This window comes from Taurulus bubalis (assembly GCF_910589615.1).
Source record: "Taurulus bubalis genome assembly, chromosome: 20".
NCBI lineage: Eukaryota > Metazoa > Chordata > Actinopteri > Perciformes > Cottidae > Taurulus > Taurulus bubalis.
Genome location: NC_136608.1, coordinates 18,371,941 through 18,386,940, shown reverse-complemented (window position 1 = coordinate 18,386,940; position 15,000 = coordinate 18,371,941). Strand labels below are relative to the sequence as shown.

Here is a 15,000-nt window from a genome sequence, read left to right as displayed (position 1 = left end):
TTGGCCTCTTTGTGTTGGAAGAAAACTACAAGCGGGCACATTTTGGTTGCAGGCTTCATGTGCATCGACATATTTGTTTTCCTGTGATCCCCCACATTCTCCTGTCTGTCTCACTCAGTGGTGATGAGGAAGCTGCTCTTCCTCCTGCCGCTGAAAGTGAAGAATGCTGCATTTCAGCCATCTTTATCTTATTTACCACCATGTTACTTCTGAAAGTAGTTCACCAATAATCTGAAGTGTGAGTCAAAGGCTGGAGCAGAAATGTTCATGAATAACTGGATGAACTGTGGGTCACCAAAATGATTCAGATTATTAATCACAAATATAATTAAACTAATAAATGATGATGTATCACTACAGATTTACCTATCTGGTGTATAAAGTCATTTAAATGGCCTCCACCTTTACCAGCTGCACCATTAATGCAGGAATAATTTATATATATATATATATATATATATATATATATATATATATATATATATATATATATATATATATATATATATTGTTCTGCATATTGAGTACTTTTACATGCTGATGTGATACCTTATCTTGTAACAGTCATTTTATACTTTAGTATTGTTTTTTTTAAATGTAAGTACAAAATCTGAGTACTTCTTCCACCATAGATGATTACAATTATTATATGATTATTAAAACATACAGTTAGTATTATTTGACACTATAAATACATGAATAAAGAATAATGAAGGATCTATTGATGAATACTTCACCTTCTAGCTTGATGTTTGAGTAGGTTCATATTTGAAAGACAGTACAAATGGAAACACAAGTTGTTATGAGATCTGTATTGTTGGATATATTTTGATGATAATAACACACTTTATTGTTATTCAGCACCTTTCTAAACAAAGGTATAATGTGCTTTGTGGTGAAAACAGGAATACAACACATTTCAGGACGGCAATTAAATAAGACAATTAAAACAATGTAGTTCACATAGAAGGCAATAACATAAACAATTCTAACATGTTGGAAAGAAAATGATGTTCTCACATAAATAAAATAAAAAGTTTTGAGAAGTCATTTAATAGTTATTTTATTGTTTTTGTTTCGTTTATTGTCTCGTGAAGCACTTCGTAGCATCTGGTTGTAAACGTGCAGTATAAATAAATGTATTATTTATTATTTGAAATACTCCTTGAAGTAGTTGTAGCTCCCCCCCGGCTCACTGCGCTCACTGCGCATGTCTCTCTCTGCTCCATCCGGGAACCTCAGAATTACCATTGACAGCCGAAGCGCAACTTTTCCCCAGGCAAAGTGAAATCAAGCCGCGGACTCGGACAAAATATAGTCCCCGTTTTTCAACTTAAAATTACCGAAAGAAAAGCCGACCCGCTCCCCGTCGGACCCCTCGACGTTCGGCCGTTGATCTGGAGAGGACCCGCCGGGCCCGGAGCTCTTTCCGCCGGGTTTGGAGCACTTTTGAAGACGGGCGGAAAGTGGGTGATGAGTCCCTAGCCCTGGAAAAAAAAGAAGCGAGAACTTGCTTTTTTTTTTTTTGTGGCAGCCCGAGTAGTTCTTTCTTTCCAATTGTTATTGTCGCTTTGAAACAAAAAAACAAAATATCTCTCTTTTTTCAAATTCACTTAAACTTGGGGTCGAAAAGTGGGAGAAAAGTGGTTCTCCGGCCGGAACATGGAACTACAGGGCCTGCACGAGGCGCTGAAAGTAGAAATCCAATGTCATCAGGTAAACGGAACATCGTTGTTATTTCTAACCGTTATGTGAGCGAGGAGGGAGGAGGCTAGGAGGCGAGGCGAGGAGGCGAACACTTCCGAGAGGAGGACGCTTATAACGGCGACACGACGTCCGCCAACAAGTCCGATTTAAGTGCACTTTTCCACCGCTACTTTCTTCCAGCTAATTGCCGTCGGTGTGTTGTGTGTGTCTCTCGCTCCCCCACCGGAGCAAACAACCGGGAGTATTTCCCGGTTTGCTAAAATAATGCGGTGGTGAGGCGGCGATCCGGACGCGACCTGCATATTTATGAGCCGCCGAGAGCCGCTTTGTTCCTCCCTTCCTCTGCTCGCCAAACTTGAAGACACTTTTTTTTTTTTTTTTTTTTTTTTTTTAGGGGGTGTTGTTTTTTTTAATTCACCGTAATTACTAAACTAGTTGCACAGATGAAGCAAGACCCACAGGTACACTATATATATATATATATATATATATATATATATATATATATATATATATATATATATATATATATATATATATATATTTATATGTCGGGTCTCCGAGGGTGTGAGAGAAACTTTATCAGCATAAATCTGCGGCTTTTCCGTCGTGACTTCGCTGAAATGTCTCGTGTGTTTGGCGTTTAAATGGTGACTTGACGTGTTTGGTCCCCAGGACGGAGAGCTGAGGAGACAGATCCACGACCGGAGAGTGACGGCCCTGAGCGACAAGCAAGTGAGCTGGCTGCATCCTTCTTTATGCGCTGTGTGTGTGAGAGTCCATCTTCAAGTAGCCATAACAAACATGGTGGATTGTTAAAAGAAGAAGGGGGATAAAAAAGGAAAAGTGAACACCATTAACCCTCTCCTCCCCCTCCTCCTCCTCTCTGTGGCCTAACGGTCGTCTTGTCTCTCGGCATCTCAAAGTTGTGTGAAAAATGTTCGCGTCCATTTTGAGCAGGTCGACGTGTTTGTGGAGAGAAGAAGAAGGGGGGGGGGGGAACTATCCGGCGGCGGGAAACGAAACGTTCACCGGGAAAGTTTCCGCCGGTTGACCGTTAATGTCGTCATGGAGTTGACTGTTAACCTGCTTTTTACCGTCTTTACCGTTTTTTGGGGTTACTTTACACTTCTGATGGTGTTATTTCTTCTCGGGGGGTCACGTGACCGCAGCGGTGCGCTGGATTCGCCCACTTTCACTTATTTCACTCTCTTCTTCTTCTTCTTCTTCTTCTTCTTCTTCTTCTTCTTCTTCTTCTCCTTCTCCTCTTTACTGTCGCTGCGTTTCTTCTTCTCTCCACTAACTCGGGCAGCAGGTGCCGATGGGTACCGAGAGGAGAGCGAGCAGCCGGGCTGGGTGTTCAGCACCGCGGCCAGCTCCTCTCCGCTCCCTCTGCTCCGCTCCGCTCGCTTTGCACCGCCCCGCCGGTCGGTCCCAGCTCTGATAGCGAGGGTCGACTGCCCGAACTGGTCCGCAGGCCCCGGTGTACCGGAACGCCGGTGGTTAGAAACCCGTCCAACAGCCCGTAACGTGACGGCGTGCTGTCCCTACAACACCAGCCCGCTGCTCTCAAGGCCCGCGGCTCTAAACACGCAGTCTGGAGCGGGAGTTCACCGACTGGCGGCCTCGCAGCACCAGCCTCCGTTAACACATCACTACATTTAACAGATGCATGGTCCTAACGTGTGAATCATGACGTGGATCATAACGTGTGTCTTTGTGTGACTCCCCAAATAAGTGCTCTTCAATTCGGCTGATGTTTAACTTCTGTAAACTTAAGTTAAACAAACAAAAGTGGGCTTTTTGTTTTTCAAAATAAAAGCCACACGGCTCCTGCCTCATCCGGTGTGTGTTTCATTTGAAGTGTCACAGTCCTGTTCTCCCGATCCGATCGATGCGGTTTCCTGATCTCTGGTCACCAAACACAAACCCCCCAGATGTCCATGCCCTTTCTAGTCTGCTGCGGGTCTGGAACCCTGAATCTAAACCCGTGTTTGTGTTTGTGTAGTGTGACTGTTTTCCTTTCCCTTTTGCTTCTTCTTCAGTTTGGTAGTGGAAGCTTCCATTTTGAGAGAGAAAAGGGGGGTGCTGTGTGTGTGTGTGTGTGTGTGTGTGTGTGTGTGTGTGTGCGTGTGTGTGTGTGTGAGGGAAAAAGTCTGCAGAGTTTCATGCAGGAGGAGGAGGAGGAGGGGGGATGGGCCCCATTCATGCCTAACATTACCATTTTGATTGCTTTGATGCTGTTTTTGGTTTGGATGTGGTCGGGGGGCGGGGGGAGGGGTGGCGGTGAAAAGAGAGAGAGAGAGAGAAAGAGAGAGAGACAGCCCCGTCAGCACTGCATGGAGACGCTTTTAATCACCGCGCTGATTAATTCTTCTTTTTCAGCTGAAAATGTGACCTTTCACATGTAAGAACCGCTGCTCCCTCAGAAGGAGCTCCAGATCTGAACGGGTTCTACAGCCGCTCTGCCCCAATAAACCCACCGTCAACTAAATAAATGACCATGAAGTGACCTCCAGGGGGCCGCCTGGAGGTCACTTCATGGTCACCCTCCTTTTATTTAGTTCATAATGATGCTGGGGGTCGTTTCTTTATTATTATTATAAATGATCATAATAATGATGATGCTGGGGGTCTTCATATTCAGGACTCTGTTGTTGTTGTTTACTTTGATGAAAGTGAAGCCGGTTTACATGGCCTCTCACCTGCTGCTTCAGATAGTAGCTCACCTGCCAATAGAACGGACGAGAACGAGCAGGAGGCGGGCTTATGGGAGTTCTAGGAACCGTACTGTCACTTTAAATCTGGTTCCCTTGTCTGAAATTGGGGGAGTTGTTCCTGATCCGATGTGAGGTCCCGGGACAGGTTGTCATGTGTACAGATTGTAAAGCCCTCCGAGGCAAACTTGTATTTGTGATGTTGGGCTATATAAAATAAACAGAATTGAATTGAAAGGGTTTTCATTAAGATACCTGAAATAAATTAAGTAAATAGATAAAATATGTGATGGGGTTTGGTTAAATGCCTAAATTAAATAAATACAATATGTAATGGGGTTTTGGTTAAAATAAATTACATGCCTGACTCTTTTCAGTCTGTGAAGAGAAGCTTGCAGGCGTCTGATTGGTTAGTTTCCTGAGAGCAGCCGTTATTGGAGGACATGCAGGAGAAGGCGGTTCAAGCAGAGTCTCATCATGAACAGTGAATATTCATGAACCTCATTATCTGGTTGTAATGAGGACTGGTGTTCTCTGGAGGGCTGGATATCCAGAATGTAAAGGTCACGGCTAACGCTGCGTCCATAAAGCACGCGGCTGGGCTAGTACCAGAGAGTAATACTTCTATAAAGTACACGGCTGGGCTAGTACCAGAGAGTAATACTTCCATAAAGCACGCGGCTGGGCTAGTACCAGAGAGTAATACTTCTATAAAGTACACGGCTGGGCTAGTACCAGAGAGTAATACTTCCATAAAGCACGCGGCTGGGCTAGTACCAGAGAGTAATACTTCTATAAAGTACACGGCTGGGCTAGTACCAGAGAGTAATACTTCTATAAAGTACACGGCTGGGCTAGTACCAGAGAGTAATACTTCCATAAAGCACGCAGCTGGGCTAGTACCAGAGAGTAATACTTCTATAAAGTACACGGCTGGGCTAGTACCAGAGAGTAATACTTCTATAAAGTACACGGCTGGGCTAGTACCAGAGAGTAATACTTCTATAAAGTGATGAGGAAAGAAGACTTTCATGAGAAGTACTGCAAGTTACTGGTGCTCACTGAAGCAGCTGGAGCTTTAAACCACACGTGTGTGTGTGTGTGTGTGTGTGTGTGTGTGTGTGTGTGTGTGTGTGTGTGTGGCTGATGGAGACACACACACACACACACACTATTCTAACTATTCTCATGTTTGCAGTCTCCACTCTTCATTTCCTGAAGTTCAGTAAAGTTTCTCTGATTTGTTGGTCTGTGGTCACATGACTGCTGGTCACATGACTGCTGGTCACATGACTGCTGGTCTCAGGTGAATCATCATGACCTCATAGTTTCACTGAGGAGCTCAGAGTGTAATGTTTTTAACACAATCTGGTGAAAGTAAACGCTTTATTTGAGGAGACATTTTAAATGAGACGTCATTTGAAGCTTCGTTTCCGGGTTCTTTTCTCTGGCGGTTCTCTGTTCACGAGTATTTAAAGAGGCAGTGCGGTGCGTTCAGGAGCGGCTCGTGGAGGTCGGGGAACGAGAGCGTTGAGCTGCAGCAACAAAAGCTGCTCCGATTCACCCGTATCATAGCAACGCCTTCTGTGTGAACAGTTAGACCGCCAGAATAAAATCATTTATAGATTTTTATTCATTTGAAGGTTACAAAAATAAATAAATTACGGAGCTGCGGAACTAGAGAAATATTCAGAGAAAATACTTAAACGTTCTCCATTGTGGTAAATATTTAATTAATCTGCTCTCAAAACATCCACGGTTTATTCTGGTGAGTTTACCACTTTAAGTTTAAAGCACATCCGAGTGTTTCCTCTGTAAAGGAACACTGTAGTGTGGCGCGTCAGGTTCAGGGTCCAGTCCCTCAGACGTGTTGTTTTCACCTCCGTGTTGACGTAAACATTTAGAGCTCTGAGCATTGTTGTTGTTGTTGTTGTTGTTGTGAGGGGAAGTGGCCACCTTCAGGGCACAAGCTGCTGTTGTTGTTGTTGTCGCTGCGGCATGTTTTATCCCCCGTACTTAATTTAACCTCATAAACAATAAATAATAAACACTGGACGCACGTTTCCTTTACTAACACGGTCGACCACCTGAAGCCAGGCGTGACCTTCAAAATAAAAGCTGTATCCTGAAGGCTTCCTCTGAACAGGAAGTGGGGTGTTTGGCTGTGTGTGCTGCTCCCAGAATGCTTTTCACCTCCGTCTGTCTGTCGGGTTCCTGCTGCAGTTTCTTCCTACTGTCTCATCCTCTTCATCCTCAATTCTGTACCTGATTAATATTAATCCAGTAAACGTTACGAGAACACATACATTTAAAGTACATAACTATTCTCCTCTAAATATCCTTAATTAAAGCACCAAAAGTAAAAGGTACACATATAGTATTTTATTATATCATCTTTATTAATGCCTCATCATTTATTAGTTGGTAATATCGTTGTTTTTTGCAACGCATCTCAAGTTATCAGATCAATAATGCAGTTATTATAGTGTAAAGTACCAGTACTCAAGTAGTTGTACTTTATTGCAGTACTTGAGTCAATGTACTTGGTTATTTTCCACACATCACATCATCAGCTTTCTTTAGTTGGATCATTAAAGAAGTTTAAATAAACTTTGTGTCAACAAGATGACGCAACACTTCTCCATTAGGGGCGTGGCCAATCAGAGCCAATCAGGAAGCTGATGTGCATTTCTACCGTCCATTGTCAACAGTGTGGCCTTCAGGTGCAAACGTTGTGTTTTAAGAAGCAGTTCCAGGTAAAAGTACACAGGTAAAGTATGTCTTAACTCCAGGTTTGGTGCTTTAGTTTACTGACAACATCCAATAAAGCAGTTTGATATTTTACATTTAGCTGAGCCTCTCCTACAATAAGAGCATCAGCCACCAGCAACGTGTTCCTGAAGAACAGCTTCATGAGTGATACTGTCTTTATATACAAGAAACGCACAGGGCTGAAGTTACAATGCTTAGATTCAGACTCCAAACTAAATATTTGTTTTTATATGTTTCTGTCTTTCTGTAAACAAGATGTATGATGAATTAAACACGGGAACAGGAGGAGGAGGAGGAGGAGGAGGAGGAGGAGTGTTTGTGGCTCTTTGTCTTCCTGAAGAGAGGAATGTTTTTGTCTTCTCCAGCAGCTGTTTCTTCTCAGCCTCCCCCATCATCTTTCTGTCGCTCTGCTGGCTTGAGACGTATAAGTATATATAAGTATATATATACTTATTTACATATAAATATATATGTATGTATGCAGAAAGAGTTCAATTATAGAGTTTACTCCGTGTTGTCTGATTGCTCTTTGTGATGCAGACGTGAGACCTGCTGTCCAGGCCGGCCTCACAACTTAAACCTGTTTATTTAAATCAGAACAGTGTGTGGGAGGAGCTTCTGGTTTGCATGCTCCTTCTAGGCCAGTGTCCCACAATGCACTGCTGTTCTCTGCTGATGCATTATTAAGGCTCCTTAAAGAGGGACTAAGAGGAAGTAGGACTTCAAAGACCCTTTGCTGGGGTCCAGGACTTCAAGGACTTCAAGGACTTAAAAGACTTAAAGCCAGTGGAGTCCTCTATAGTCCTCTATAGTCCTTAGTCTGTCCTCTATAGTCCTCTATAGTCCTTAGTCTGTCCTCTATAGTCCTCTATAGTCCATAGTCTGTCCTCTATAGTCCTCTATAGTCCTCTATAGTCCTTAGTCTGTCCTCTATAGTCCTCTATAGTCCATAGTCTGTCCTCTATAGTCCTCTATAGTCCTCTATAGTCCTTAGTCTGTCCTCTATAGTCCTCTATAGTCCTCTATAGTCCTTAGTCTGTCCTCTATAGTCCTCTATAGTCCATAGTCTGTCCTCTATAGTCCTCTATAGTCCTCTATAGTCCATAGTCTGTCCTCTATAGTCCTCTATAGTCCTCTATAGTCCTTAGTCTGTCCTCTATAGTCCTCTATAGTCCTCTATAGTCCTTAGTCTGTCCTCTATAGTCCTCTATAGTCCATAGTCTGTCCTCTATAGTCCTCTATAGTCCTCTATAGTCCTTAGTCTGTCCTCTATAGTCCTCTATAGTCCATAGTCTGTCCTCTATAGTCCTCTATAGTCCTCTATAGTCCATAGTCTGTCCTCTATAGTCCTCTATAGTCCTCTATAGTCCTTAGTCTGTCCTCTATAGTCCTCTATAGTCCTTAGTCTGTCCTCTATAGTCCTCTATAGTCCATAGTCTGTCCTCTATAGTCCTCTATAGTCCTCTATAGTCCTTAGTCTGTCCTCTATAGTCCTCTATAGTCCTTAGTCTGTCCTCTATAGTCCTCTATAGTCCTCTATAGTCCTTAGTCTGTCCTCTATAGTCCTCTATAGTCCATAGTCTGTCCTCTATAGTCCTCTATAGTCCTCTATAGTCCTTAGTCTGTCCTCTATAGTCCTCTATAGTCCATAGTCTGTCCTCTATAGTCCTCTATAGTCCTCTATAGTCCTTAGTCTGTCCTCTATAGTCCTCTATAGTCCATAGTCTGTCCTCTATAGTCCTCTATAGTCCTTAGTCTGTCCTCTATAGTCCTTAGTCTGTCCTCTATAGTCCTCTATAGTCCTTAGTCTGTCCTCTATAGTCCTTAGTCTGTCCTCTATAGTCCTCTATAGTCCTTAGTCTGTCCTCTATAGTCCTCTGTAGTCCTCTATAGTCCTCTGTAGTCCTCTATAGTCCTCTATAGTCCTCTGTAGTCCTCTATAGTCCTTAGTCTGTCCTCTATAGTCCTCTATAGTCCTTAGTCTGTCCTCTATAGTCCTCTATAGTCCTCTGTAGTCCTCTATAGTCCTCTGTAGTCCTCTATAGTCCTTAGTCTGTCCTCTATAGTCCTCTATAGTCCTCTATAGTCCTCTATAGTCCTTAGTCTGTCCTCTGTAGTCCTCTATAGTCCTCTGTAGTCCTCTGTAGTCCTCTATAGTCCTCTGTAGTCCATAGTCTGTCCTCTATAGTCCTCTATAGTCCTCTGTAGTCCTCTATAGTCCTCTATAGTCCTCTATAGTCCTTAGTCTGTCCTCTGTAGTCCTCTATAGTCCTCTGTAGTCCTCTGTAGTCCTCTATAGTCCTCTATAGTCCTCTGTAGTCCTCTGTAGTCCTCTATAGTCCTCTGTAGTCCTCTATAGTCCTCTGTAGTCCTCTATAGTCCTCTGTAGTCCTCTATAGTCCTCTATAGTCCATAGTCTGTCCTCTATAGTCCTCTATAGTCCTTAGTCTGTCCTCTATAGTCCTCTATAGTCCTCTATAGTCCTTAGTCTGTCCTCTATAGTCCTTAGTCTGTCCTCTATAGTCCTATATAGTCCTCTATAGTCCATAGTCTGTCCTCTATAGTCCTCTATAGTCCTTAGTCTGTCCTCTATAGTCCTCTATAGTCCTCTATAGTCCTTAGTCTGTCCTCTATAGTCCTCTATAGTCCTTAGTCTGTCCTCTATAGTCCTCTATAGTCCTTAGTCTGTCCTCTATAGTCCTCTATAGTCCGTAGTCTGTCCTCTATAGTCCTCTATAGTCCTCTATAGTCCATAGTCTGTCCTATATAGTCCTCTATAGTCCTTAGTCTGTCCTCTATAGTCCTCTATAGTCCATAGTCTGTCCTCTATAGTCCTCTATAGTCCTTAGTCTGTCCTCTATAGTCCTCTATAGTCCATAGTCTGTCCTCTATAGTCCTCTATAGTCCATAGTCTGTCCTCTATAGTCCTCTATAGTCCATAGTCTGTCCTCTATAGTCCTCTATAGTCCTTAGTCTGTCCTCTATAGTCCTCTATAGTCCATAGTCTGTCCTCTATAGTCCTCTATTGTCCTCTATAGTCCTTAGTCTGTCCTCTATAGTCCTCTATAGTCCTTAGTCTGTCCTCTATAGTCCTCTATAGTCCTCTATAGTCCTTAGTCTGTCCTCTATAGTCCTTAGTCTGTCCTCTATAGTCCTATATAGTCCTCTATAGTCCATAGTCTGTCCTCTATAGTCCTCTATAGTCCTTAGTCTGTCCTCTATAGTCCTCTATAGTCCTCTATAGTCCTTAGTCTGTCCTCTATAGTCCTCTATAGTCCATAGTCTGTCCTCTATAGTCCTCTATAGTCCATAGTCTGTCCTCTATAGTCCTCTATAGTCCATAGTCTGTCCTCTATAGTCCTCTATAGTCCTTAGTCTGTCCTCTATAGTCCTCTATAGTCCATAGTCTGTCCTCTATAGTCCTCTATAGTCCATAGTCTGTCCTCTATAGTCCTCTATAGTCCATAGTCTGTCCTCTATAGTCCTCTATAGTCCATAGTCTGTCCTCTATAGTCCTCTATAGTCCTTAGTCTGTCCTCTATAGTCCTCTATAGTCCTTAGTCTGTCCTCTATAGTCCTCTATAGTCCTCTATAGTCCATAGTCTGTCCTCTATAGTCCTCTATAGTCCATAGTCTGTCCTCTATAGTCCTCTATAGTCCATAGTCTGTCCTCTATAGTCCTCTATAGTCCTTAGTCTGTCCTCTATAGTCCTCTATAGTCCATAGTCTGTCCTCTATAGTCCTCTATAGTCCTCTATAGTCCTTAGTCTGTCCTCTATAGTCCTCTATAGTCCTTAGTCTGTCCTCTATAGTCCTCTATAGTCCATAGTCTGTCCTCTATAGTCCTCTATAGTCCTCTATAGTCCATAGTCTGTCCTCTATAGTCCTCTATAGTCCATAGTCTGTCCTCTATAGTCCTCTATAGTCCATAGTCTGTCCTCTATAGTCCTCTATAGTCCATAGTCTGTCCTCTATAGTCCTCTATAGTCCTTAGTCTGTCCTCTATAGTCCTCTATAGTCCATAGTCTGTCCTCTATAGTCCTCTATAGTCCTCTATAGTCCATAGTCTGTCCTCTATAGTCCTCTATAGTCCATAGTCTGTCCTCTATAGTCCTCTATAGTCCATAGTCTGTCCTCTATAGTCCTCTATAGTCCTTAGTCTGTCCTCTATAGTCCTCTATAGTCCATAGTCTGTCCTCTATAGTCCTCTATAGTCCATAGTCTGTCCTCTATAGTCCTCTATAGTCCTTAGTCTGTCCTCTATAGTCCTCTATAGTCCTCTATAGTCCTTAGTCTGTCCTCTATAGTCCTCTATAGTCCTTAGTCTGTCCTCTATAGTCCTCTATAGTCCATAGTCTGTCCTCTATAGTCCTCTATAGTCCTCTATAGTCCATAGTCTGTCCTCTATAGTCCTCTATAGTCCTTAGTCTGTCCTCTATAGTCCTCTATAGTCCTTAGTCTGTCCTCTATAGTCCTTAGTCTGTCCTCTATAGTCCTCTATAGTCCTCTATAGTCCTTAGTCTGTCCTCTATAGTCCTCTGTAGTCCTCTATAGTCCTCTGTAGTCCTCTATAGTCCTCTATAGTCCTCTGTAGTCCTCTGTAGTCCTCTATAGTCCTTAGTCTGTCCTCTATAGTCCTCTATAGTCCTTAGTCTGTCCTCTATAGTCCTCTATAGTCCTCTGTAGTCCTCTATAGTCCTCTATAGTCCTCTGTAGTCCTCTATAGTCCTTAGTCTGTCCTCTATAGTCCTCTATAGTCCTTAGTCTGTCCTCTATAGTCCTCTATAGTCCTCTGTAGTCCTCTATAGTCCTCTATAGTCCTCTGTAGTCCTCTATAGTCCTTAGTCTGTCCTCTATAGTCCTCTATAGTCCTCTATAGTCCTCTATAGTCCTCTATAGTCCTTAGTCTGTCCTCTGTAGTCCTCTATAGTCCTCTGTAGTCCTCTGTAGTCCTCTATAGTCCTCTGTAGTCCATAGTCTGTCCTCTATAGTCCTCTATAGTCCTTAGTCTGTCCTCTGTAGTCCTCTATAGTCCTCTGTAGTCCTCTGTAGTCCTCTATAGTCCTCTATAGTCCTCTGTAGTCCTCTGTAGTCCTCTATAGTCCTCTGTAGTCCTCTATAGTCCTCTGTAGTCCTCTATAGTCCTCTGTAGTCCTCTATAGTCCTCTATAGTCCTTAGTCTGTCCTCTATAGTCCTCTGTAGTCCTCTGTAGTCCTCTATAGTCCTCTATAGTCCTCTGTAGTCCTCTATAGTCCTCTGTAGTCCTCTATAGTCCTCTATAGTCCTTAGTCTGTCCTCTGTAGTCCTCTGTAGTCCTCTGTAGTCCTCTATAGTCCTCTGTAGTCCTCTATAGTCCTCTGTAGTCCTCTGTAGTCCTCTATAGTCCTTAGTCTGTCCTCTATAGTCCTCTGTAGTCCTCTGTAGTCCTCTGTAGTCCTCTATAGTCCTATATAGTCCTCTGTAGTCCTCTATAGTCCTCTGTAGTCCTCTATAGTCCTCTATAGTCCTTAGTCTGTCCTCTGTAGTCCTCTATAGTCCTCTGTAGTCCTTAGTCTGTCCTCTATAGTCCTCTGTAGTCCTCTATAGTCCTCTATAGTCCTCTGTAGTCCTCTATAGTCCTCTGTAGTCCTCTATAGTCCTCTATAGTCCTCTATAGTCCTCTGTAGTCCTTAGTCTGTCCTCTATAGTCCTCTATAGTCCTCTATAGTCCTCTATAGTCCTCTGTAGTCCTCTATAGTCCTCTATAGTCCTCTGTAGTCCTCTATAGTCCTCTGTAGTCCTCTATAGTCCTCTATAGTCCTCTGTAGTCCTCTATAGTCCTCTGTAGTCCTCTGTAGTCCTCTATAGTCCTCTATAGTCCTCTGTAGTCCTCTATAGTCCTCTATAGTCCTCAGTCTCTGGTTCATCGTCTCACTCTGATCAGCATCTTCCTGCTGCTCTATTAATATCCTCTGTGCTTTTAAAGAGTCTGTAAATAAACTGTAGGACACACACACACACACACACACACACACACACACAGGAGAGGTTTCAGATCTCTTCAGACGCGTTGGGCTGCAGGCCATCGTCCACCAACAGGTTTTATTTATATAAAGATATATATATAAATATATATATATATATATATATATATATTTCACATGTTGCCTGGTAACTAACAGACTTAAGAATCACAGTTCAACAAAAGCACCTCTGAATGTTCTCATTCACGGCCTTTGAAGCGTCCTTGAATGCAGCAGAGCCTCTTAACCCGCTGTGTTTCTCTTGTGTTCTCTTCCTCATGAACAAAGCTGTTTCTTTTATTGAGCTTCCTCCGTCCAGAAGAAGCTCAATAACAGAAACTGCTTTGTTCAAAATAACGTTTAAGAAGAAGAAGCTCAACGGATGTTTAATCCTAGAGAGAAGCATTGATAATCTCTTAAAATATATGGTGTGCTTGAACCCATCACACGTTTGGAGTTCTTCATCAGCACTTGGTCTGACAGTCTGCCCTCCTGGTCCTGGTCCTCTAGTCCTGGTCCTGGTCCTGGTCCTCTGGTCCTGGTCCTGGTCCTCTGGTCCTGGTCCTCTGGTCCTCTGGTCCGGGTCCTGGTCCTCTGGTCCGGGTCATGGTCCGGGTCCTGGTCCTCTGGTCCTGGTCCTCTGGTCCTGGTCGTGGTCCTGGTCCTGGTCCTGGTTCTGGACCTCTGGTCCTCTGGTCCTCTGGTCCGGGTCCTGGTCCTCTGGTCCGGGTCCTGGTCCGGGTCATGGTCCGGGTCCTGGTCCTCTGGTCCAGGTCCGGGTCCGGGTCCTGGTCCTCTGGTCCGGGTCCTGGTCCTCTGGTCCTGGTCCGGGTCCTGGTCCTCTGGTCCTGGTCCTCTGGTCCTCTGGTCCTGGTCCTGGTCCTGGTCCTCTGGTCCGGGTCCGGGTCCTGGTCCTCTGGTCCGGGTCCTCTGGTCCTGGTCCTCTGGTCCTGGTCTTCTGGTCCTGGTCCGGGTCCTCTGGTCCTGGTCCTCTGGTCCTGGTCCTCTGGTCCGGGTCCTGGTCCTGGTCCTCTGGTCCTGGTCCTCTGGTCCTGGTCCTCTGGTCCGGGTCCTGGTCCTGGTCCTCTGGTCCACTGTGACGTCACAGAGAGGCCTCAGTGAGGAACTGGTTCATTACCAGTTCAGAGTTCCTCCCAGTGACTTTAATGGTGACGAATGAGAACGTTTCATCAGGTTGTTCTAGTTGTTCACCTTGAGACTGTATGTGTGTCTGTGGGTGTGTGTGGGTGTCGGTGTGTGTGGGTGTCGGTGTGTGTGGGTGTGTGTGCGTGTCGGTGTGTGTGGGTGTGTGTGCGTGTCGGTCTGTGTGTGTGTGTGTGTCTGTGTGTGTGTGTGTCTGTGTGTGTCTGTGTGTGTGTGTGGGTGTGTGTGCGTGTCGGTGTGTGTGTGTGTGTGTGTGTGTGTGTGTCTGTGTGTGTGTGTCTGTGTATCTGTGTGTGTGTGTGGGTGTGTCTGTGTGGGTGTGTGTGTGTCTGTGTGTGTTTGTGTGTGTGGGTGTGTGTGTGTGTGTGTCTGTGTGTCTGTGTGTGTGTGTCTGCGTGTGTTTGTGTGGGTGTGTGTGTCTGTGTGTGTGTGTCTGTGTGTGTGTGTGTCTGCGTGTGTTTGTGTATCTGTGTGTGTGTGTGTGTGTGTCTGCGTGTGTTTGTGTATCTGTGTGTATGTGTGTGTGTCTGTGTGTGTGTGTGTCTGTGTGTGTGTGTGTGTCTGTGTATCTGTGTGTGTGTGTCTGCGTGTGTTTGTGTGGGTGTGTGTGTCTGTGTGTGTGTGTGTGTGTGTGTCT

General features: G+C 44.2%; 1 protein-coding gene across 1 annotated transcript in view; it reads left to right on the top strand.

The window, feature by feature from the left end:
• Positions 1-1,662: 1,662 nt before the first annotated feature.
• The window catches only part of phf21b (PHD finger protein 21B), a gene marked incomplete at both ends in the record, with an annotated part of 42,978 nt that continues 29,640 nt past the window's right edge, over positions 1,663-15,000 (top strand). Inside the window, 2 exons of the mRNA XM_079236390.1 lie at positions 1,663-1,716; positions 2,383-2,442. Coding sequence (XP_079092516.1) covers positions 1,663-1,716; positions 2,383-2,442 — 114 coding nt within the window. The remainder of the gene's footprint in view (positions 1,717-2,382; positions 2,443-15,000) is intronic.